This window comes from Leishmania panamensis (genome assembly GCF_000755165.1).
Source record: "Leishmania panamensis strain MHOM/PA/94/PSC-1 chromosome 32 sequence".
NCBI classification, from domain to species: domain Eukaryota; phylum Euglenozoa; class Kinetoplastea; order Trypanosomatida; family Trypanosomatidae; genus Leishmania; species Leishmania panamensis.
The window spans coordinates 1,059,752-1,081,823 of NC_025879.1; the positions used below are offsets into that span (position 1 = coordinate 1,059,752).

At 59.0% G+C, this 22,072-nt stretch overlaps 4 protein-coding genes across 4 annotated transcripts; all 4 read right to left on the reverse strand.

The window, feature by feature from the left end:
- Positions 1 to 1,158: 1,158 nt before the first annotated feature.
- LPMP_322890 (hypothetical protein) lies at positions 1,159 to 5,493 on the reverse strand (the record flags this gene model as incomplete). The annotated part of the gene is made up of 1 exon (XM_010703672.1): positions 1,159 to 5,493. The coding sequence occupies one exon, from the start codon at positions 5,491 to 5,493 to the stop codon at positions 1,159 to 1,161; it is 4,335 nt and encodes a 1,444-aa protein (XP_010701974.1).
- A 1,141-nt stretch (positions 5,494 to 6,634) lies between these two features.
- On the reverse strand, positions 6,635 to 9,277 carry LPMP_322900 (hypothetical protein; the record flags this gene model as incomplete). Its single annotated transcript, XM_010703673.1, has 1 exon — positions 6,635 to 9,277. One exon carries the CDS (start codon positions 9,275 to 9,277, stop codon positions 6,635 to 6,637), a length of 2,643 nt encoding a protein of 880 aa, XP_010701975.1.
- A 4,282-nt stretch (positions 9,278 to 13,559) lies between these two features.
- LPMP_322910 (hypothetical protein) lies at positions 13,560 to 16,415 on the reverse strand (the record flags this gene model as incomplete). Its single annotated transcript, XM_010703674.1, has 1 exon — positions 13,560 to 16,415. One exon carries the CDS (start codon positions 16,413 to 16,415, stop codon positions 13,560 to 13,562), a length of 2,856 nt encoding a protein of 951 aa, XP_010701976.1.
- A 2,009-nt stretch (positions 16,416 to 18,424) lies between these two features.
- Positions 18,425 to 21,712, reverse strand: LPMP_322920 (hypothetical protein; the record flags this gene model as incomplete). Its single annotated transcript, XM_010703675.1, has 1 exon — positions 18,425 to 21,712. One exon carries the CDS (start codon positions 21,710 to 21,712, stop codon positions 18,425 to 18,427), a length of 3,288 nt encoding a protein of 1,095 aa, XP_010701977.1.
- Between the last annotated feature and the right edge of the window lie 360 nt (positions 21,713 to 22,072).

The following is a 22,072-nucleotide window of genomic DNA, read 5'->3' on the forward strand; positions in this document are numbered from 1 at the left end:
ACGCAGTCATCTTCGCCTGATGAGAGGGGGCTCCTCTTCCCCCCTTCCCATTCGACCCCTACGTAGAGTTACAGCAATGCATGTGCAATGAAGCAAAGCAGCCAAGCGTCGACCTCATGTGCATCTGTGCGCGCTACCTTAGGCAGAGGATGGCCAGTAGTAGTTTGTTGGTGCCACTGCAACTGCAGGCGATTTTACTACTATCGCTTCACTTTTCATGGTCCCTTCGATAGAGCGCAAATAGGGGGCACCTGTCGAAGTCCGTTGCTTTCACAAGCCCGCACCCACCACCTGCATTCCTCATCCCCCCTTGAGGGCAGTGCGGCGGGGGAAAGGGGTAGATGAAAGCGTCCGTCCTTCTCGAAGAATTCAAAAAGAAACTCAGAGAAGAAAAGATCTGGTGATGGCGCAGCTGTCTCCTCCACCTCCCATCACGAGTGAGTCGCTTGAACTGCTCTCTTTTCTTTGCGCCTTTGGTGCGTCCTCGCTTGACTGCGGTGGTTGTCCTGTACGCCATCGCCTTTTCCCCTTTTTGCTCCGCTAGCGGACGGGGGGGTGAGCAGGACGAGTAAAGTGAGCGCGACACTGTTTAGAGCCAAAAGACGAAAGAACGCACACGCCCGTGAGTGAAAGAGAGAGAGAGAGAGCGCGAAGTGCGCAAAGTTCCTCTCGCAGCAGTGAATAACGCGTCCCCATTCAGAGTCCACAGCCACACATGCACAGGCACACATCGAGCACCGCACAGGAATCGAGAAAGAGCAAGTCGAATGCAAAAGACAGAGAGCCAGAGAGAAGCGAAGGGGGAGGGGAAATAAACTTTCGGCGAAGTGCATCAAGCAAGAGAAAGACAAGAAAGAAAGCAGTCATGGGCTCGCTGTTTAGCTGGTGCTGGTGGCGCTGCTGCAGATGGCGGAGCCCGTGACAAAGAGAGTGGGTTGAGCTGAGTTGTTGGTGTGCGAGAGACACCGAAAGAGAGAGCGCGCGCGGGTGTCAGTGGCGCAGGTGACAGACAGCTGCGGAGGGTTGTGCATAGGGGGTGAGGGGGGGGGAGGCGGGAAGGAGAAGAAGGCGAACCAACTACGCGCACACGGTGGGGGTAACAGGCATCATGCCAACAGAACTGCAAAATCATCGCTATACACCGCCCCGCCTTCCGCTCTACAGCACGTTCAGAAAGAACGGCACGAACGTGGCGCGAGACTGCGGCAGAAGCCGATACACTCGCTTATCATCCAGATACCGTTGTAGCGCCTCCTCCATCGCAGGACGCAGGTCATGCAGGTTCAACACAAACGCGGCGGCAATGTCGTACGTGACCTGCACCGTATCCAACAGCTTGCGGGAAATTGGTGCCTCCTCGAGGACACGGAACCCCATATACACGCATGACATGACATGCGGATACGTGAGCAGCAGTATCTGTCGCACGTGTTCGGCGTAATAGGGCGAAATGTACGGCTGAGGACGATACACCCCACCCTCGATGCAGTACACGCGATGCACAGATTCAAGCTTCTGCAAGTATACGGCAGCCGCCTCGTGAAATGCGTGGTGCTGCGGCTCCTTGGTTTTTAGGCCGTCCTTCATCTCAGCGTAGGCGGGGATCGTGTTGTCCAGCAGGGCCATATCGTCGCTGCTCCACATCTGAAGCGTCCGGCCGTCTAGGGACGCACTTGGGCTTGGTACAGCCGCAGCCTTTGGAATCATCCTCGCAGCTGTCGACCCTGGGACAGAAAAGAAGGTGTGCCCAAGGTTATCGTCGTTCTCCTCCGTCCCCTGCAGCACGTCGTACAGAACTTCCGGGTCGGCGTCAACGATTAAGCTGCCCTTGCTCGTCGTCGCCGCCGTGGCGACCGCACCAGCACCACCACCACCACCAGGTGACAAGCCCCTCGACACTGTCGACCCTTTAGAGTTTGTGATGGAGGTGTTGTTGTTGGCGGTGCTCTGCCGTCTCTGCTGCGCTGCCCGCACCATCTTGATCTTTGTCGACAGTCGCACCAGCGTTCGCTCCCTCCCTGCCTCCTGCGGTGTGCGACCATACGTGTCCAGCTCCCACTTGCATTGCAAGACGCGATTGAATATGGCTCGGAGGTCCTCCACCATCATAGGAAACTCGAGACAGTCGTTCGCGTCTCGCACGAACTGCGACATCTGCATTCGTTCGTTCTTCATCAACACGTTGTGCAAGTTGGAGTGAAGAAAGAGCAACACGCCCGACATAGCATCGGCGTCGCGGGCCGTGATAGAGTGGGGGTTCTGGTTTGCATACTCGTTGCCGAAGCACTCCTGGATCGTCTCCCACACCTTCGCCTCAAATGTTGGTCGTTCCCACGACATGAACTTGCACGTTGTATCGCGCAACGCCACATCTATGGGTACGTCTTTGTAGTCGAAACAGTGAAGGTACTCTAGCAGCAGCATGCGCGAAGCACCGTCCTTCTGGTTGACCTTCTCGAAGATCGCACTGAGCGCTTCGCGCGAGATGCCGGGGTACTCGAAGAGGAATCGAGCGAAAAGGGCGTAGCTTGACGTACCAGTGACGACACTCGTCGGGTCAGCCCGTTCCCCCGCACTAGGCGCCAAGGCCGTCGTGAAGCCGCGGCTCTCCAGGAATTCCTTTGCCTCCCTCCAGCGACCCGCGTTAATGCGCTGCACGGCTTCTTGGAGGATGCGCTTGTCATGCAGGAGGTAGTGGATGTGCTTCCAGTGGTACATGACGTTGTGGCACTTGTTCCAGTGAGGGAGGGTCATCCCAGAGAGAGCGCTGAGGGTCAACGCCACTTTGCGGTTGTCGAACTTGCTCTCGCCTGGGTTGTCGCTTCCTTCTTTGCCCTCTTTGCCGTTTGCAGCCGCCGTAGCAGAATGGTCGCCCGTGAGCGGTGGGTGCGGATCGACTCCCGCGTCTGCCTCCAAGTTCACCACGTACAGCTCAGACGATTCAGTCGCACCGATGGTGCCGCCGCCCCCTTGCTGCTGCCGCTGCGGCGCGTCCTTCTGGGTATTGCACAGCAGGCTTTCCGCATACTCCCGCGGGTCCTCGGCGATCCACCTGTACAGAGAAGCCATCAGTGTGCAAATAACTACCACGCACTCGCTGCGGAGCAGCTGCTGTTGGTCGAATGAAAGCCACGGGTAGACGTCACCGTTCTCGTCAACGTGATCGAGGAAGGTCATCTTGACCACGTACTCCACAAGCAGCTCTAACATGCCGCCGTACTCGGCGCCAGGGTCGAAGGCGGGGCTGCAGTCGTAGTTTATGAAGAATGCGATGCACAGGTGCGGTACTGCAAAGAGCTGCTTTATCATGGACAGCACCACGTACTTCTGACGGAACCCAGCGTACTGCGAAGCCATCAGCGGAAGAAGAAAGGCTCCCAGCAGCGTGTGCAGCTCGCGCGCCATGTGGTAGTGCAACTTGCGTAACAGCATCCCGAGCAGGTGCACAGCTCGCTCAAAAAGTGTGAACGGAGTCGCCATAGCCAGGTTCTTGACGATGCAACCCAGCAGCTCGTACTTGCAAGCATGCAGCACCAGAGACATCCACTTTGCACAGCGGTGCTCCCGCTCGCAGTTCGCCACGGGAAGGCCGTCCAGCACACACTCAAGCACCCGCAACCCCAGATCGCGCGCTCGCACGTCATTGTTCGCGTCGCTCAGAGTGCCGCTACACGGGTGTGACGCGTGCCGGCACATGCGGCGCAGCACCATCAGCAGGTCCTTCAGCGAACTTGGAAGGGCACCATCAGCGGTGTTCAGCGTCGATAACGCATCCAGCACGAGAGACTCATCAACACTATTGGGGAAGAATTTATGTGGGTCAAAGGAAAGGTTCAGCGGGGGAGGCGATGGTGGGACGTCGAGCAAAGACGACGTAGCGATGTTGGCAGCTGCAGTGCCAGGAGGCTGTGATTGTGCCGGAGACTGTAACAAGCCTGAATCACCTTCATTGAGGCATGACCCTTCGCTTATGAGCTGCGCAGACAACGTGGGAGTCTCACGGGACACTAAGTGCATTGGTGATGGCGCCCGGGCGTCCGAGACACACACAACGCCGCTGTTCTCATCACCTGAGCACCGCAACTGCTCCACGGACAGCGGCGATGGGGCGGCGGTCGGCTCCCTGCCGCTCTTGGAGCCTCCTTCCTCGTCTCGCCGCAGCTTCGTGGCGGCGACGCTGCAAGTCTGGCCACTAACGTGGAGCGTCGCTGCAGTGGCAGCCGGTATAATCGGGAGGGCACCGGTGAGGACTCCAGTCGGTAACCTGACCTCCGCCTTGTCAGAAGGCACGAAGTTGATCCGGGTATAGGGTTCGTTGCTATCAACATCAACTGTGTAGTCGGAGAGGATGGTATCAGTCGAGAAGGCCGCGCGTGCCTCGGCGCAGCCATCGGGGTCGCTGACTTTCCCATTGTACATCCGCATTTTGACGAAGTTGTACACAACGCGCTGCACGGCTGCGTGGAGCGCCACGCGGCCCTCGCACCGCACAGAGTCCTGCATCCCCTCTGCTGCAGCCTTGAAGCAGGACTCGACGACTCGCATCGCAATGCGCCCGCGGAAACACGTCACCATATCCACGGTGACACTCTCGGAGCTACGCACAATGGAGCCATTGGCCTCTACTTCGTGTCCTGCACTGCCCGCACCGACCCCGCTCCAGCGTGGTGAGCCGGGGATTCTAGTGATTAACTCACTGAGCAGACGCAACGCGCGTATCTGAACGGCTGGCTCAGAAAAGCTCTGCAGTACGCACTCAGACAGCGCGTAGTACACGCAGGCGGCAACGTAAAGACGTACGTGGCTCGACCGGCGCGACACGGGGCCCCCTTCGAGCACGCCATCGCCGCCAGCATTGCCCTCGGGGCCCATCGTTGCCAGGTCCACGATGAGAGTGACAGCTTCTGATGGCACCGGCACGACGCGCAGCAGCAGCTCCAGAGCGGTGATACTACATTTTGTCAGCTTCCGCCGCTTCCAGAAGAAGGTGCTGAGCAGGTAGCTCCAGATGACGGCGTCCTGTAATGTGGTGCAGAGCTGAGGGCTGCCGGCTGGATCAATCGCCGTGCCAACAGGTCGCGTTGCGCTGACCGTCCCCCCACCCCTAAGAGACGAGTTGGATAAGTGCCTCTCCTCCCTGCTCGTGTTGTCGTCCCGTGAGGCGATGCTGCTCTGGAGCACTGGCGAGCCAACGGCGTTGGTTGCCAGCTGTGCGACCGTAGTCGCCGACAGCGTAACGGTGTCCTCTCTAACGTGGAGTGTCGGCGCGGAAGCCGAAGTCCTCCTGGAAGCGCCGCTGCGGTGCAACGGCGCGGTAAGGAGCTGCTCGGCCGTGTTCAGTGCTGACTCCGCAGCGCTCACTCCACGTCGGAGTTCCGCCTTCACTGCGGCGTTTGTGACTGTCGAGTCAACGCTGCGGCGAACCTCTTGAAGAACAACGCGACACGCCTCGATGGTGCGGCGCACCAGCTCTGGCGGAGGTGCTGGGCCCATCCGAGAGGCAAGGGTGGGGGGGTGGAAAGAATCACTTGCGTGAAATACAAGAAAGAGACAAAGAAAAAAAGAGAGGCGGTCGTTTGAGTTGTGTCTGACACGCACACACACACACACACGCGTGCGTGCGTGCACAGAGAGAGAGAGAGAAACGGCAGGGGGCGGACACAAAGAGGTGCAGCAAAAAGAGAAGGAGTGGGGAAAAGAAGAAAAGGGCCAACGAATTACCTGCGCTAACACCAGAACAGCCCGTTGACTTCGATAGCGGGGTGTAGGAGTTAGGCAGAGAGAGGGGGGGTACCAATCACGCCAAGGAGTTGGGATCCACAGCAGCAAGTAGATCGGAGCCGGACGGCTTGGATGATGCAGGGCAGCTCGGAGAGAACGCTGCGAGGCAGCACCGATATAGTCTACAAAGAACCTCAGAAGAGGCACATTAGCAAAAGAAAAGACAAGAGAGCGCGGTCGCGAGAATGTCCTCGGTGGCGCTCGAGTCGCATCCAGAGACAATGACCACACTGCCGGGATTGCCGGTTTTCTGCAGTCCCGGCAGTGGAGGAGGGAATGGCTATGCAATATAGGGACGCAGGGAGTGGAGGGGAGAGTTCGGAGTAATCCACACACATATGAGCTGAGGTGGGCCATAGACATCACAGGAACAGGCGGGAAGAGAGAGAGAGAGTCGTCTCAATGTTTGCACAGCCATGGCTGTTGAATGGATCGATGAATGGGTCGGGGTGGGGAAGAGGGGTTAATGTGAATGCGCAAGCACTCGAACACAGGCACGCACTTCATAGGTGGAGAGGACGGCATCGTGCCTCCCCCTCAATTGCCAAAGTTTGAAGAAACGTAGAGACCATGAAGCCACCGCGGCGACGGAGCGACACGTCATTCTCTTTGCCGCGCTTACTATTTGCTACAGTCGAACAGGTCAAGTAACGTGAGAGAAAGAGAGAGGGGGGAAAGCACCACTGCACCCACTGCTTTTCTCGTCATTCTTGCTCTTGACGTGGTTGCTGCATCGGTGCATCTGTACTCGTGTCTGTGCGTCCTCACGCACATGCAAGCAACGGTGCTGCGCCTGCAAGTGGCCGCCACGTCCACGCGCACACGATCGCCCGCCCCTGCTCCCCCCCCTCCACTAGGCGACGGAGTAGCGGCTCAGCAACTCTACTGTCTTGCTCCAGACTCGCCTCTCGTAAGCGTCACTGGGCAGCGCCGGCGCAGCTTCTGTAGCGGCAGCCGAGCCGTCCCACCGCATCGCGAGAGTAGAGCTCGAGATGGGGTCCATGCTCGTGCTTGTGTTGCCGCCTTGACTGGCCAGCACGCGAGTGAATGACGATCCAGAAGGCTCGCTGCGTGATGAGGTACCTGCTAAGCGCTCAGACGTGAGCGGTGGTGCGGTGTGATGCACGTCCTCAGTGAAGGCGTCAGAGGGGTCGAGAAAAGATACGGCGCGCTCCCGCGCACGTGGCGGCTGCCCAAGGCACTCTCCGCGGCGCCAAGATGACAGGGCGCCATCGTCGCTCGCTGGAGAGCCTGCGCTTGCACCGCCGCTACCGCGGCTGTGTTGCCATGCTCTCGCAACACCGCTGCTCTCTTCCCGATAATACGGATGGGCCGGCCCTCTCGCGGTGTACGTTGCGGGTGCCGTTGTGTGCAGGACTTCCTCTGCGACACGCATGGCGGCCTGCAGAGAGGCCGCCATGCGTGTCGCATTGTGGTTAGGGTCGGAGGATAGCAGTTGAGACGACCGTGAAGGCATATGACGTAGCGCAGGTGAATGCCCCACCGAAGCATTATCCTCCATATCACCATCTCCGTCATGCTCGCCTGCCCTTCCACTGTCAGATGCGAGTTCAAGCGGGCTGCGTGCGGGAGTCCAGCGGCGTGGGGCTACGTGGTGCACGCCACTCAGCAGAGAGCCCGCAGACTGCACGGCTGTCGCGCGCGCTTGCGAGCGAGGAGAGTCGCCGGCGTCAGGAACAGATGAAGGTGGGCTGCGCGTTGCTGATGAACCACGCATTACTGGCGAAGAGCCACTACAGCTGTGTGGCTCGGGAGATGAACGGATGCCGTCGCTGCCGCCGCGGTCCGCCCCTAAGCTAGTAGGAGCGTTGTGCCGCTCGACATGGCCATCAGCAGCGTCAGCAGTTGAGACAGCAGTGCTAGATTTCTGTGGTGCGAGAGGATGCGTAGGTTTCAGCAGGCGTAAGCGCGTCAGAAAGTGCTGGCGCTTCTCCTCCTCCAGCGAGCAGCGCAGCAAGAGCGCCTCGTGGCGGCTGCGCGTCAGCATGGCATGGCATTCAGAAAACAAGCGGTTCTGCAGCGCGTAGACCAGCCCCTCCTGCGAGGGATGCATCTGTGCGTTGGACGAAACGATGGGGGACGTGGGAAGAGCAAGACCATTAGGGGAACTAGCGTCCTTGTTTACGAAGACGGTGTCTCGACTGCGCAGCGTGCGACGCAACGCGTGGACCTCCTCCTGAAGTGCTGCCACCTCTGCGTGCGTGCGCAGTAGCTCGTCGGCGTCGCGAGGAGCACCGTTGCCCGTCGAATCCGCGACTGACACCCCAGACTCCACCGCCGCGGCAGTCCCTTGCCCGTGCAGCAGCTGCTGCTGCTGGTTCACATAGTTCACGACTGACGGAACAAGTGCACGCGCCAGGTTATGGTGGAGCTGCTCCATAACCTGCTGTAACACCTCTGGAACATGTTGACCCTCTTCAATGCTCATGATAGCGTCGAGCAGCTGTTCGGTTGCCGGTTTCGCCGCCGCTGCGGCGACGCTAGACATCTCTAGAGCCAGTGCATCTACTGACAGGGTGAACGGCGGCGGCGACAGAACTTTCAGTGTGGGAGAGATCTCGCTGCCCGCCACATAGCTATCGAGACGGCCGTGCACGCACGTACCGGTGTCCCAAGCCCTACCGCCGTTGCAGCGCCGCATATCGCCTATCTGCTCTCCTAAGGCCTCCTCCACCGCTTGGAGCGTGGCCTGGGCCTCTGCGGCTGTCACACGATAAGCCTCCAGCTCGGCATGACTCTCACTCCGCTGTGCCTGCAGAAGTGCTTCCACCTGCTGCATCACCTGCTCCTCGAACACGCGGCGCTGCGCCTCCGTGTACACAGTGAGGTGTGACATGGGGAGCGTCGGTGTGGTAGGGGACGGCGCCTGCTCCACGGACTGCGACAAGGCTGCCGCCGGTGCTGGTGGGAGTGGGGTGAGTGACCCCGCCAACGTCCGCTTTTCACTGAGGTCAATGCTTTTCTCTGCTTGTCGGATGGCAGTGACCACGTTGATTGCGCCTGAGGCAGACGGTACGACGGAACCGGCTGGGTGGCAGTGCGGAGAGGGAGGTGGGATGGCTGCTGAGGTGCCGGTGTTGCGTTGTATACTCCGGGACGGCGGAGACCGGAGAAACTCTGAGGAGTACGACGGTGGTGGCGGTAGTTCATCACTCACGGCGCCTTGGCCGTCGCCTGCGCCCTGTTTCCATCCTCTCATCGCATTATCGCCGTCGCTGGCGGTAGCAGATGCAGCGCTGTCGCTCTCGTCCTCCTCCGTGTGCGTGTTGTACGCCGCCTTGGACAAGTAGTACGAGAGTAGACGCCTAGGGGAGTCCGCGATGGTCGGAGCGGGCAAGCGGGTTTGCAGCGGCGGCCGCTGCCGTCGTCGTGGGGACGACGCTGGCCTCACCCTCGACGACGCCGGCGTGTAGAGAAGCGGTTTGCGGAGCGCCGACGGCCGCGACATCATCTCCGCGTACGAGCGCCCTGACATGTGCGGAAAAATGAGGAAAATCAGCGTGGATACGAGAGCGTGCCCGCGCAATCTACAGACTCAAAGAGAAAAGGTGTGTACGGTTGAATTGAGGCGAATCTCTGGGAGCAGTTGGCACAGTGAGCGGCCAGCGATGAAGCACACGCACACGCACAGTCGCGTCGGCAAATGAGGTAATGTGGGTCTAAAAAGTGATTTATCGATGGGAAGCTCGAAAAAGACCCAGTGCACCGAGTATCAGCCGCGACACACACGCTAAAACAAAAGAGAGATCTGGTCAAGCGCAAGTAGCGCCAATGCACAGTCACCAACAACAGTCTCGCACCTACACAGAGAAAGAGGGGAGCGAGGCCGAAGGTGATTGACGTGTCGTCGTTGTTGCCTCCTCGGCCATGCGTCACGCTGCCACATCGACGAGGAGGGAAGGAACGAAAAGAAACAATGCAAGTGAATGGAAAATGTCAGTATGACCAGGGCAGAGACGCGCACATGCCTGCATACGTATGCGCATAATCACTCAAGAATAAGAAGAAACACACACACACACACAAAACAACACACCAGGCGATGTTTTGCTGCAGAGGGATTGAGAGGCTAACCGGCGAGTGAAGAGGAAAGTGTGTTCCCCCCCCCCTTTCCTACTCTCTGAGTCTGTCGGCCTTGCTGTAGCAGAGCGCAAGACGCAGTCAAAGTGCTCCGTCGGGCTTCCCTTCAGCAGCCCTCTTTGTTCACTTCACCTCCACTTTTTTCTCTTGATGCTTTTCAGCTCTTCGTTTGTAATGGGCGGGTTTGACCTCTTGCGCGATCTCTGCGACTGCCTGCGCCTGCGCCTCCTGCAGCTACGGGCCAGTACACACCGAAAGGCAAAAGAAGCTTCTAGAGACCGAGGGGGGAGGGGGGAGAGGGGAGGCGGAAGCAGAGGCAAACACACACACACACACACACACGGCACGGTGGTGCGGAGAAAACGATAACACAACAGCACAAGAAAAGAGGGGAAAAAAATCATGCCGTAGATAAAGGCGCCCGAGTTTGCGGTTGGCCCCCTTCGCCGCTATCGCCCTCTGTTATGATCTACACGCGCCTTGCACGAACTCTCAAGAGCGCACTCGCTTCGGCGATGGAGCGAAGAGGGGAGCAATGCATTCCGACGTACATAAAAAAACACACAAGGCCCGAGTGGACGCGTACACACATACGAAAGGCATAGGGAGCTCCATAGTTGCACTGACAGCCCACTCTCAAAAACAAAGGATGAGAACGAAGGGCGGAGGGAAGCGCTGGAGTGATGCTGCATTGTACAGGTGAAGACGTCCAACAGCGGACATCTGGCAGGGTGGCCACTCCATCATGTGGACAGCAAAATGCACGCATGAGCATCGGATGGCCCACCCACAGTCGCACAGCGCCACCTCTTCTCTTGACCAAAGGCAGTGCTGGAGATGGAAGCCGAGCCCATGCGCCGAGGAAAGGAAAAAACAAACTATGAAGAACAAGTGTGTTGCAGATCGGACTGCATGTTGTGCGCGCATGAGCGTCAGCATCAACCTCTTCTCTCAAGCACGCGCACGGCACCTGTAGCGCCGTCCTTTCGACACGCCCCACTCACACGCGCCGCGACGTTCAGCAGCGCTCAGGTGTCCCTCCCCACTTCCCCCCACCCCACACTGCCCAGCCCAGCCCAGTTCTCGCTTGACCCACGCTTTCCATTGCCCCCTGCATGTCACCCGCATAACACCCAAAAGGAAAGCCGAATACACACGACACCTGTGAGAATGGCAACCCTGCTTGGATTGTTGTATACCACTCTTCCTTTATAGATTTGCCTCAATCCCCCTGCAATCCTCAGAGTCAAAACACACACGCACGCACAGACACGCACATGCGCTGGCAGTCCTCTGTTGCTTTTCCTTGTCTTGTACAGGATTGGGGCATCTCCGCATGGTTCAAAGGCTGCCGTGCCGCTGACGCGAGAGACCCCCAACGCAGAAACGAGTGAGGAGAGTGAGAAAGCCAAGCCACACTTTACTCGTAGCCGATGCTGGCAAAGCCAACCTCGGGGCGCAGTTTCGCAGGAGCTCCAGTGCATGTGCCGATATCCTGCACAAGAATGTGGTGGCGTACGACATTAACGCGCCCGACAGCGGAGCCGCCCCTTCAGGCTCGGTTGAAGGAAGTAGCGAGTCCACCGACCGCACAGCACCACGTATCATCTGCACCGCGCCCTCTTGTAGTCGCGGAAGTTCTCCTCAGAGCTGGTGTAGTGGCTGAATGGCAACATCCGTGGAACGCTGAGCTTGCCCCTGAGGTAGTCGCTGATAACTTTGTGCTTGTGCCCTCCCGCCGCCAGCTCTTAAGCTCCTCTGGCCCGTCGAAGAGCGCGTAGTGCAGCTCTGGGCCCTGGTCCTCGTTGCCGAAGCACACGGCGTCTGTCGAGATCGCGACGACGAGGAACTCGCCCCACGCCATCTGGTGGTTGACCGTCGCCTTGGCAATACCGAGAGCGGCAAAGGACGCGATTTGCACAACGTGGGCAAAGGACAGGTACGACACCGCGACTGGTACAATACCGATGTCCTTCTTATGGTGCTGCAAGCGCGGGATGATGGTCTCGATCGAGGCGCCCAAAAATGTGCTACATCTTGTGAACCTGGGCACATGTCTTTTGTGCGACCCCGCCATGACACCTCTTCACGTATCACCGATGCACTCACAGGGCTGTAGAGCACCGCTCACGCGTTTTAGGCGTCAAAGATGGCGTCGATCACCGGGTTTAGCGCAGACAGGCTCGGTGGGCAAACGCCAAAAATGAAGATGGTCTTCGCTTCTATGTAGCGCAACGGATGTTTGTAGTACCGGGGCTGGCGTCGGTGTATTCGTCATGCGAAAACATGGCGACGCGTCACACCAGCTTCTCAACGCCGGCAATGCTGTCCTCGCACTGCAAAACTGCTGCCTCATTCTTGGTCTGAGCAATCACCTCGTCCATGGGCCCCACCTTGGTGATGAAGCCGACAAGATCGGCCATGCTCTGCACGCTACCACAAGACACGCTGCTTGCAGAGGGAGCGCTGATGGGTAGCCTGCGTCTCTGTGTTCGGGCGTCATGTGTGGAGAGCTAGCGGCGACTTGGTAAGAGAAGAAAAGAGGCATCTCTCCTGTTTTCTTTTTCTCGGAGGGGCGAAGCAAAAAAAAAAAGGGGGGAGGCAGAGAATTAGGTGGTTTGGTTAGAGCGGCCACGGTGAAATGCTCCGAGACGGCACTGTCGTGGATGTCATTGCCGTCGTCCGTGTGGAGCGGGCGAAGAAGTCGACAGGAAGAGGGGAAGGGGGGGGTGGGGGGCAAAGAACACGGCGCTAGCCAACGGCATCAAAGAAACTGAGGCGCAGGACGAAGAAAAAAAAGCGCGTGCATTAACGCTTGCGTGCTGGGCGTGGGCGGTGGGAGGTGAAAGCAGATAGGGAAGAAGGAGGAGGGTTGTAAGCCATTGTGTATCGCCTGACATTGGGTGAGAGAGAGGGGGAGCAACACCTTGCTTTGATTTCATTTCTCATCTATCGTCACTGTGGCCATGATGGGTACACGCGTGCGTGTGTATGCATGTGGGCATAGGGGAGAAAAAAAAATTATGCGCTCACATACTTGTGAAATGGCGAAGAGAGCGAAGCGGAGCAGCGGAAACGAACCAGTTTGTGTAGGCATATGTGTAGGCGTATGTGTGTGTGTGTGTGCAACAACGACAAAAAGGAGAAACAGACAGACAGACAGGCAGGCAGAGAGAGAGAGTTGACATCCGTGCTAGGGACAGTAAGAGTAGTGAGCAGGGAAAGCAGCGGCTGTGAAGGTGACTCTCTGTCTCCCTCACCTCGAAGGGAGCGCGGAGACAGTCCGGGTGCAATTCAAGGAGAGATGAAATGCGGAGTTTGGGGAAGCAAGAGCAGCCGAGGGTGGTGGATTTGACCTCTTCGGTCCTCTTTCTTCCTTCTCTGGGGGGGGAGTATACTGGCGCATTAGAGCAGTTTTTGTCTGCGCGTTTACGTCAAATTATGCACCGTGTGTGGGTGGGTGGGGGGAGGGGGGAGGAGGGGGCACATATGCCTTGTGTCAGTGCGCTCCACGACGCGCCTCCTCTCATCACAATCACGCTTTTGCCCGCTGACATTATCTTTCAACGCTCAAGAGCCTTGGGTGCCTGCGGATTCGCAGGGCTGCGCGCTTACTGGAACTGTCCTCAATCATAGAGAATAAAAAAAGAGGGGAAGCCTGATGTACACAGGAGCCGCTACGTGACGGCGCAGCAACTGGACGCTTTCTTCTTGACTTCGTTTTGCGAAGGCCCCGAGCCGGCCACCGCACCGCCCTGGGATGCGCTACGTGCGTCTCGTCCAGCAACAGGAGCAGTAGGAAGAGTAAAGGAGGAAGAGGGAGGCACCGTAGCACTCTCGTCTGCCCGGTCGTTGCCCAGCTGAGCCGGTACCGCGTCATCCTCTGAAGCAGTGTCAGACACCACTGCAGGTGGTGTTGCCGCCTCCCCCTTGGCGCTCCTTTCACTCGTCGTCGCCGTAGTGTGGTGGTCGCTTGCGAGCGGCACCTCACCATTTCTGCGCGGAGTTGCGACAGTGGAGGATGGCTTCGGAGCTGTAGGCGGAGCGACGGTCATACGTGATGTTGTGGACGACGCTGTGGCAGCACCACCTTTGGAGGCTGCCGGCGACGCGGCACGCATGTCCACCGCGGCCTGCTCAAAGTGCAGCGACAGGGTTACCTCTCGAGTCGGGGCGCGCGACGAGGGCACAGTTATTGCCGTCCTTCGTGGCGTCGTGCTATTCGGTGAGGGCGTCGTGACAGCGGAGATGGTGGTGATAGCCGATGGCATGGCAGCGGGCCCTGCTTGCGGCGGCGGCATGGGCACCGGTGCAAGTGGCACTCGAGCTTTCTGCAGAATCGAGGAAGAGATAGAAAGATGCGGTAGCGCAGACGATGCCGTAGCTGTCACTGCAGCAGTACGTGGTGGCATCGAGGAATGACTCAAGTCCTTGGTCGGAACAGAATCACCATCCACGCGGCATCCAGGCAGCGGTTGAGCTGTATTCGGATGCAGAGGCATAAGCTTCAGATCAGCCTTGGTCGCGACTCTCTTGACCCCGCCCTTCTTCACCTTTGCGTCAGCTGCGGTGGAAGGTGCACCGACGCTGCTAGTTGAGGCTTTGACAGTGGCTTCTCGCGCTACCCGAGACGGTGCGGCAAACGAGCTCTTTATTCTACTCGCTCCTACTGCGGCAGTAGTCACGGGTGCAGTCTGGGGTGACTTTCTAGGCGTGCCCCCCGAAGGGCGCGAGCAGGGGCTGGTAGTAGCTGATCTATTGATGGTGCCGGACGAGGGTCGTGCTGTGGTGCACCGAGAGTTCGGCTGCGCATCCACCGTCGCGGGAGATACACCAGTCGAGGACTGCCCACCAGACCTTCGATGCATCTTCGAGAGAGAGAGGAGCTGAGGTTGCAGTCCCGAAGCCCCACCACACTCCTCGGACTCTCCCTCGGCCTCTGGCCGCTTCTTCCCCACACGCCTACACTTTGCACCTGCAGGTCGAGGTGAAAGGGACGTGTCTTTGTTTTTTCTGCTACTTCTGCCCCGCAGCGGCGACGGCGGAGTGCGCTCCAGTGCAAGTGGCTCTGAGAGCGGCATGGGGGTTGGGTTGGTCGGCGGGGCATGTGTCGCGGAGTTCCGAACCATGGCCCAGGTCTTCGGAGAGGTGGTGCTGGTGCGGATGAGACTATTCGTGCTACGGCGTCGCCGGCAGCCTGGAGAGTGATTCGACAAAGCCTGCATAGAGGACAACGAGTGCAGTGACGCGGCCGCCAAAGCGCTAGGTGCCCGCTTCTTCGTAACTTCTCGGGAAGCGATGGGTGAACCGCCGTCGTTTGGGGGCGGGGATACTTCAGGAGTAGCCGCAGTGTCAACCTTCGCTCCCTCGGCTGACGCAGGGTCAACGCGTATGGTGGTGTCTGTGTTGGCTGGCTCGCCGGATGCAGACAACTCGAGCTCCAGACTGGTTGCCAGCAGCTCACGCGACGGACAGTTGCGACCGATGTGCGTGGGTAGGGTTCTAAACGAGTCGCTGGTTGCGCTTCGCCCATCGTCGCTCGCGAAGGATGACAGGGGATACTGAAACCCCCGCGCGCCGGACAATGTATGCAGGGAAGTGATAGAGTCATGGCGGGGGCGAGTGCGGCAGCGAATCACCGACTGCGTCGCGCTACTCTGCGACAACAGCGACCCTGACCGCACGAGCATGCGCTGGGCCGGGTTGTGGACCTCGTTGTACCGTGCTCGGCGCAGTAGACCCTTTGCGGTGCGCTGCGCCGCTGTCTGTATATGCAGGTTCGCGGGTGAACCGTCACCGCAGTCGCCGGGCGGTCCTCCAAGGGAGCCCTGGCGACTGTGCGGCGTAGCGAACGAGGGCGAGTTCATGGTGGACTGCGTCGTTGCCCCGCCCATCCTCGACGACGGCACCCCGACACTGCTGTTGCTGGCTCCCATCATTGCCCTCCTCTCCCTCTGAGCCCGCTTCTTCTCGCGGAGGCCCTCCTTCTCCTCTTGCGCCTGACGCCTAACTCTGCTCAGCGTCTCCCAGTATTCGGCCTCCCAAAAGATCTCCTCTGCGTCCGGCACGGGACGGCGCGCCATCAGCGCCTTGGCGGCCATCTCCAGCGAGTCGTCCATCGGCGACAGCTGCAGATACTCGAAGGCATCGGAGTTGAGACTGAGTGCTGCTGCTTCGGGCGCCGCTTTCTCCTGGTAACCGGTCGAGACAATCTTAGTGAGTGTGATGACCGGCAAGTCGCTGTATGCGCCGGCCAACTTGCTGACGGAGCAACCCGTAGCCTCACTCAGCTGAATCACGGTGGGCGGCCGGTACACGGTGAATGTCGGTCCCTCCAGGATGGAGTGTAGGTAGGGCACGCTCTGCAGCGCGGCTGCCCAGCGCTCGCTCGCATCTGATGCGATCATGGCCGACGACCCTGCTGAGGACGGCGGTGGCAGCGGCAGCCATGGAATGGGCGTACCTGCAGACAGGGCCGACGGATGAGGTGAAGAGAAAGTGGGGTCAGCCGTGACCTGCGAAGGAGAGTTCATGAATGCGGAAGAAGGGGAAGAGGAGGGGGGAGGGAGATCGCCAAAAGCACGCAGGGAAGGTGAACAACAAGCGGTCCAGTGGGGGGGGGGGGGGGGGGCCAAGAGCTCAGTCGTGTGTATGGTAAGGAAGTGAGAGAACGAAAGAGAGAGAGAGAGAGAACAAAAAGCACTCAAGGCAGTAGGCAGAAATGGAAGCGGGAGAAGAGAGGAAAAAACGAAAATATCAGGCGAGTAGGGCAGAGCAACACCGCGGGAAAGAGAACCGCGTAACCGTTTCGCTCTGTCTCAAACTTGCAAGAGGCTAATGCGTGAATTGCGCTTCGCTCTTGGGGTAAAGGGGGAAGGGAGAGAAAGAAAAGGCAACTTGAGAGCCCACGTGGCACACACAAATACCCACACACACACACACACACACAACCAAGCAAGCAGCTGTGCCAGCACGTCAAGTACAAGATACCTCTTCAAACTGCGCCCTTCAAAGAGCAAACGAAAGAAAGGGTGGGAAAGAAGTGTAAGGGAATCCTACACAGGGAGAGAGAAAGGGAGCGTCAACAGCCGCAGTTCTGCTCCAGCCGTTGCGTATTGTGCAGAAACCGAGGAAGTTCAACACCGGCCACGTAGAGAGAGAGGTGTACAGCAAAGAGAGAAAACGCACGCACGCAGATTCGGGCTTGCGTATGTGTTCACAACCACGTGCACCCCCCACATGCCCAACGAAGCGAAAAGGGGAAGGACCCCGTTTTTTCTTTTAGGGAGAGCAAGCAGCAGAAGGAGCCTATTGAGCCGCAGTGACGGTTGAAATATGTATGCCCCTCTCCTCACACAGACTGCAGTAGGGTGAGTTGTGAAAGTAAGCGTGGTCGATGGTGATGACAGCAGGGAGCGCGCTAATGTTCGGTTGCGTAGGCGCATATGGGTACATTAACATATACATAGAGGAGTGTAAGGGCGGAAGGGGAGGCGGAGGCGGAGGTTCGGTAGGGTGAAGAGGTGGTGCAGAGCATAGCAGATCGAATGAGAGATGGAGAAGGAGTCTCTCTAAAACGACATGCTGCAGCAACACACCCGTGAAACTAGCGAAAGAAAGAGAAGACGCACACCACAAGAGTAAAACAGGGCGAGAGGTGGGGTGAGGTGGGGGCACAAACGCAGAGGAATGGAGAAGAATCAGGGAGGCAGAGGGAAAGGTAGAGCTTGGCGGAGAGGGAAACGCATAGAGGAAAAGTGCAGGGGAGCACAGAGAGAGGAAGTGAAAGATGTCCAACCGCACACACACACGCACGCACCTCCCACGGTGAGATGACCTGAATACGCCGAACTTTCTTGTCGCACTGTATTCACCATACGCTAGACATTACGAAGAGGTTGCCTGACTTGTTGCCAAAGCTGCCGCAGCACCCCAAAACGGTGCCTCTTTTACTACTTCTTCTGGTATGCTCATCTTCTCCTCCTTCACCTGGTCGCCAGACGCAAAGGAGGAAGAGAAGAGTGAGTGAGTGAGTCGACCCCGCTTTGTTTCTTGAAAAGAAGGGGGGAGTGCAATCCATTAACGCAGTTTAACAGTCTTCCTCTTGGCACGCAGCAAACAACACCCAGACAGACGCCCAAGCAAGCCGATTTGTCGGACTACTCAAGACGACGTATGAGTGAATCCTGGCAGCTCTGCAATCGAAGAAACTAGGGCGCCCTCAGCGCTGGTAATGAACCCTATTTTCTTTTGTCGCCCCCCACTCCACACTCCTATCAGCCAACCTCCTCCCCATCCTCGTGAGCCGCGCTGGCAGGGGGAGGGGGGCGAGTCCGGCGATGCCGTCGCCGTACGCAAGGATGAATAGAGTAGAAGAGAGGCACACTAGTAGAAAAGCGCCGCCGTCGCTTTCGCCCATCGTTTCCTTTACCCTCCACACCTCTGAAGGCGGGCCAACGTCAACGTCACTCCTTTCTATCGATCGCGTCTGCTCCATCAGATAAGCTCTGCTTGCCACCGCTAACTCTTGTTCCCTCCAACTCTAGCACTGGCCTGCAGTAGCAGCAGCACTGAAGGCCGCGCCCGGCGATGACGAGGACGAGGCTGCACTGCTGCCAGCCCTCGATCCTCTCTCGACAGACGAGAGCAGTGTCGAGGGGCGAAACAGCGGAGGTCGTGCGTGAGTCTGTAAGCCATTCCCCATAGCACCATACGAGTAGCGGTACACAGCACTGGCGTCGCCGAGAGCACCAGAGGAAGGTGCAGTTGTTGAGCCGCTGGCGCTGGCGGCTCCGCGAAGTCCAACCACCGCTGCACCGCTGTGGCTGCCGTGTTCTCCCGCGGATGAAGCAGCCCTCGCCAGTTGCTCTGCTAAGTCGCAGAAGCTCACCTGCAACAGCGGGGCTGCCAGCGTTTCTGGTCGCCAGAGCGGCAACGCAGAGGCCTGATCCACAGGCAGCTGAGGGTCGACGTCGGCTACCACTGTCGGATTCTGCTCTCCCCACGCCTTCGACGAGACCGAGAGTAGGCTCCGCAGATACGATAGTACAACTTGAAGCCGCTGCGCCTGCGTCGCGTCTGCGGGAGTGGCGGAGCTGCACACCTGCAGTGCATCCTCGTACCGCTGCAGAAGAATGTAAAAGGAGATTAGTACGGCCTCGCGCTGGCGAACCCCTTCAGCAGACTGCAAAGTGTGCTCGATCGTCTCCGCCACCGGGCTCCCAACCTCCACCCACCCACGCATCGCAGACACACTGCCCGCGTGCAGTGCCGCGTAGGCCAACGGCTGAGCTGCCAGGTGCATCAGCTCCGGGGACCCACGCATCACTTCGTACAGGGCCTCGATCATGCGTGACGAACCAGCGCGCACCGCCACGCAGAGGAGCCGCATCGCCACTGCGACCGGAACATCCTCGCCAGCACCGGTGTACACTGCGATGCAGGTCGGGATCAGCCGAAGCAAGACGTCAAGCGCAGCAACATGGGCGAGGCCGCTCACGACGGGCGCCAGCAGCCTTACAAACGGAGGTGCGCCGAGGTGCTCCACCGCGGGCCCCAATGCGTAGACAAACGAGCTCCTCTGCTCGGTCTCGGCCGCCTCCGTAGGGTCGACCCCGTGATCGACCGCGTAGCACGTGAAGGCCCACGTGTTCAGCTCGACGGGCATGCCGAACAGCAGCAAAAACGACTCGCGCCACTGTCGCTGCTGCTGCTGCTGCTGCTGCTGTTCGGCCGACGATGGCACCGCCTGTGCGTCATTCGCCACAGCCCGATGCTCCAAGCCCACGTAGCTGTAGTAGAGGATGAAGAGCGCCATGTCGGGCGTGACAGTGTCCATCCTGGCAAGCACCGACGCCATGGTGAGCGACGCATCCGAAGCGCACAGGCCCAGCTTGTCAAGCAGCACCTCAACACAGAGCGGTGTTGCCGCTTGCCACATCGCCAGCTCCGAAACGGTGTTTTGATAGACACTTTCGCGGCGAAAGGTGTCGCGCATCAGTGACTTCCACTCAGACTGGGCCACCTCCATCATCGCTGTCGCCTCGCTGAGCTGCAGCACGTCTTTCAACGGCTTCAATACGGTGTTCATGATGCCAAGGTGCAGAAACAAGGTGTACGCTGAGTGCTCTCGAAACAGCTGAGCGGCACGCAGCAGCAGTCGGTGCGGCAAGCTCTCACTAGCTGCCAAGTCTGTAACACCTGTACACTGCTGCTGCCGGATCAGGAGAGCGTAGAGGGCGTGCTGAGTCTGCATGAGTCGATGCAGTAACAATTCAGCATCTTGCTCGCATGTCAGCTGCTGAGCGGCGGCCTGAAGCTCCTTCAGTAGAGCTGCACAGCTACAACAGTGACTGCTCAGCTCGCTCTCGGCACACTGCATGACGGTCATCGCCAAAGACGGCGCGCTGAATGCAGCACTAACAGCGGCAGAGGACGCAACAGGTCTGTCTGTGAGAAGGGTCACGACGTACAGGGGCCCGGTGCCACGTGCGCTTTGCGAGAGAATGTGAAACTGACCTCGCTCAAAGCGTACACCGTAGAGCTGCTCGCTGTAGCAAACTTGATGTTGCCGCCACTGCAGCTGTGCGACGGGCGACACCCCCTGCAGGCGCACCGTACCGTAACGCAGGTGCTGCCGTCCTGAGCCAACAGCGTCCTTTGTCGTAAAGGCGAAGTGAAGGACCGGTGCACGAGGGTCGGCGTGGATCTGCACCTCCTCCATGACAAGCTTGTTGCTGTCGCTGTTTTGGGGCCAGGTGGCCATCAGCTGCGCCTCCAGCACCTGTGTCACGACCATAGAGTTCCAGGCCTGGCTTTCTCCGCCGGCGCCCGCAGATACCGACGATGGCTGCTGCAGCTCCTCATTGCTCTCGGCGCCGCTGCCGATCTCTCTCTTCTCACCGCACTGCAGTGCCACGACGCAGCCGTCCGAGTACACCGCCCACAGTGTTGTCGCGCCGCTCCATGCCACACGCAGCGGAGTTGCAGACGGCGATACACGAGAGGGGAGCTGAAGAGTACGCAGTACGTGAAAGCTACTGCGGTCATTCGCCGCAAGGAAGGTCTGTCGGGGCGCCCCTGAAGCAGACGGCTCCGCCACCGCCTCAGCATACGGTTCAGCAGTAGACATCACAAGCGTCGGTGCCGCTGGCTGCACACCGCACACCACCGCTACACCGTTGCTGAGTATGACGGTCACCTCAGCGTGACCAGGACGACCAGGGCCCAAGCAGCAGATTGCATTTTCTTCGAAGCAGAGCGTCTGTAGCTTGCCAAGCTGCGGAGTACAGGTACAGAGAGTGTGCTGATCTTTCAGGAAGGCAGCCATGTCCAGCACCACCACACCCTTAACAGAGTCTTTAGATTCAACACGGAAGCACTGCATGGGGCACCAGTGCAGCTTCAAGGGAAGCGAACACTTACTCGCGGCCCCGTCATCGATGCTCACCTCAGCCAGCCGCTGGCAGCCGCAGAAGAAGACAATTTTCGTCGGTCCCTCTGCCTGCACAAGGTGATTAGTCGTTGGGCTTGTCCTCGAGGTTCGCAGCGGCGTCACGCGACAAGCTACAACGGCACCAGGGTTGACGGCTGCTTCCTCGACACACTCCTCCTGAGTCCTCAAGGCTGCGTCAGCCAGCTGCGCGCCCGCGTACGCGTGCACCACCACACGCGACGGCAGGGGTAGTTGCTCGTCCTGATCCGCCGCCGCAGGGTTACAGACGACGAGGTGGTTTATGCCGTTCAAGAACGATACCACCGCGATGTTGTTGTCGCCGCAGAAGCGAGCCGCGTCGACCGGTTGCACGGTGAGTCGGCGCTTATGATGCATGGCGACCGTCGGCGTGTCTTGTCCCCGCGCACCTCTGATTCGATGGAGCTGGCGTGTGTGGGGGGGGGGGGGGGAAGGGGGGTGTATGCCGCTTGCCTCTTCCTTTCTCAAGCTACACACACTCTGTGTGTAATGAATGGGTGGGGGTGGGGGAGCTAAAGAGAACGAGGAGCGAAGACGCCAGTGAAAAAGGGATGAGGTCAAGAGCGGCGAAAAGGTGCGTGTGTGGGTACGTGTGAGGGGGTGCTACAGGAGAGCTACGCACCGTACGTGGAAGCAACCATGGCGCTTCGGCAGCTACTGAAGAAGAGATGCGGACAAGGAAAGTGGAGTGGGGCATCGCCCACGCCACCAGACACC